The 2526-nt window shown below is 52.3% G+C and overlaps 1 protein-coding gene across 1 annotated transcript in view; it reads right to left on the bottom strand.

Moving 5' to 3' along the window:
- Positions 1-1783: 1783 nt before the first annotated feature.
- The window catches only part of BCL3 (BCL3 transcription coactivator), a 14233-nt gene continuing 13490 nt past the window's right edge, over positions 1784-2526 (bottom strand). Inside the window, exon 9 of the mRNA XM_017502417.2 lies at positions 1784-2396. Coding sequence (XP_017357906.1) covers positions 2209-2396 — 188 coding nt within the window. The 3' untranslated portion in view covers positions 1784-2208. The remainder of the gene's footprint in view (positions 2397-2526) is intronic.

Genomic DNA, 2526 nt, shown 5'->3' with positions numbered 1-2526 from the left:
GTGGTGATGCACACCTGCAATCCCAGCTACTCAGGAGGCTGAGGCAGAATTGCTTAAACCAGGGAGGTGGAGGTTGCAGTGAGCTGAGATCACGCTACTGTACTCCAGCCTGGCTGACAGAGTGAGACTCTGTCCAAAAGAACAAACATGAATATCATTCAAACAATAATAGTGCAAGGTGGATGCTATTGTTGTGCCCTCACTTTTATGGGTGGGAAAACTGGAGCTTAGGACCATGAAGCCACTTGATCAAGGTCACATCACATAGCCAGGAAGTGGAAGTGTGTGACTTGAACCCAGTTCTGACTCCAGGGTCTGTGCTCTGAATGGCAGATATGCCTTTTTTTTTTTTGAGATGGAGTCTTGCTCTTTCACCCAGGCTGGAGTGCAATGGTGTGATCTTGGCTCACTGCAACTCCCGATTCCCAGGTTCAAGCGATTCTCCTGCCTCAGCCTCCCAAGTGGCTGGGATTACAGGTGTGTACCACCACACCTGGCTAATTTTTGTATTTTTAGTAGAAACGGGGTTTCACCATGTTGGCTGGTCTCGAACTCCTGACCTCAAGTGATCTTCCTGCCTCGACCTCTCAAAGTGCTGGGATTGCAGGCATGAGCCATCCGGCCTGGCCAGCAAGAGGGCATTAACATACTCTTTAAGCCTGGCAGCTTCAGAGACGGGGTCTGGGTCAGAAACACTGATTATGGTTGCAAACAGAAAGACTCACGAGCGTCCCAGTCAGGTGGGCTGGAAGACACACAGGCCACCCAGTCAGCGCTCACACAGGTCATCCATCCCAAAGTCTGTGTCCGTGAGTGTTTATGTCTCACACACACAGCCATTCACGGACCCCAGTGACATCATCCAGGAAGTCATTAAGGCAGTTGGCCCCATAGATGCAAAAACATTGCAGAGTGATGGTGATTAATGTTCACTATTAGCAATTCACGTGAAGACCCACAGAAGACCCCACAGATTAAAAACAAAAAACAAAACACCTCAGTGCTGTGGTTTGAATATTTTTTCCTTCAAAACCTCATGTTGAAATCTGATCTGCACCCCAGTCTGGGTGATGGAGTGAGACTGTGTCAAAAAAAATGAAGAAATTTGGGGCTGGGCGCAGTGGCTCATGCCTGTAATCCCAGCACTTTGGGAGGCTGAGGCAGGCAGATCACGGGGTCAGGAGTTTGAAACCAGCCTGGCCAATATGGTAAAACCCATTTCTACTAAAAATACAAAAATTAGCCAGGCGTGGTGGCAAGCGCCTGTAGTCCCAGCTACTGGGGAGGCTGAGGCAGGAGAATCACTTGAACCTGGGAGGCGGAGATTGCAGGGAGTGGAGACTGCACCACTTCACTGGGCAACAGAGCCAGACTCTGTCTCAAAAAAAAAAAAAAAGAAAAGAAAAAAAGAAATTTGGGCCTGGTGTGGTGGCTTACACCTGTAATCCCAGTACTGTGGAAGGCTGAGGAGGGTGGATCACTTGAGGTCAGGAGTTCAAGACCAGCCTGGCCAATATGGTGAAACTTCATCTTGAAAAAAAAAAAAAAGGTATCACACCACGTCCTCCTTAGAAACAATGGCACAGTGGCAATGATGGCAGCATTCACAACCAAACACACCAGGAGTCCCGGAGTGACACACAGGAGATTGATTAGACAAGCTCCTGTCTGAGTCTCACAGCATCGCTCTGGGAGTCAGCTGGATCCGGTGTGCGGGTGTGCACACACACGAATGCACTTCCTCCAGGTCCATCTCATGAAAGAGCCCCAGGCACCCAAGGGATATGGTACAAAAATAGTTTATTACAAAAGAAATCAAACCAAAATGCTTAATAATTTACATCATGATCGGTGCCTGTGACGGCCCACCTCCCCCCTCCTCAGTGATCTGGTAGAGAGTGGAGGGGAGTGGCTGTTCCCTGGGTCCACCAGCTCTGGGAGAGGACAAGGAAATGGAAGATGTGGGTGGAATTCCGGACAGGGACTGGTGCCTGAGAGTACTGGGGTCAGAGTCTTGGGCAGGGGGCGAGACGCGGGAACATCTGTGCTCAGAAGAGGGGTGTATGGGTAGGTGCATGTGCTTCTGTGCAAATCCTGGTCCCGAAGATGGGGGGGGGCAGAGTGAGATCTTCACAGTTTCCAGAAGGGTTGACCCCACAGAGCAGGGGGCCCCTCCTCATGAGTCCAAGATCTGCCCCCCCATCCCTCTCAGCTGCCCCCTGGAGCTGGGGAGGGGGGCACTGGCCGGCCAGGGCCTCGGAGGACCCCAGCAAAGGGCAGGAAGGCAGGTGGAGATTGGGAAGGAAGGAAGAAATTGGGAGGAGCCATGGGGAATCCAGGGGGGTCTTTCGGGGGAGACTGGGAGGGTGAGGAGGATGGTGATGCAGAGAGAAGACCTGTGGAAGGAAGAGAGACAGAAGGGGGAGGGTGGTGAGAGGCTAGACCCAGAGAGCAGGGGCTGGGGCCATCTGGGTCTGAGGGAGGAGGGCCTGGGGGTCTGAGGGAGGAGGGGCTGGGGGTCTGAGG

Source organism: Cebus imitator, unplaced genomic scaffold (genome assembly GCF_001604975.1).
Source record: "Cebus imitator isolate Cc_AM_T3 unplaced genomic scaffold, Cebus_imitator-1.0 Scaffold296, whole genome shotgun sequence".
NCBI lineage: Eukaryota > Metazoa > Chordata > Mammalia > Primates > Cebidae > Cebus > Cebus imitator.
This window is presented reverse-complemented; position numbering and strand designations above follow the sequence as displayed.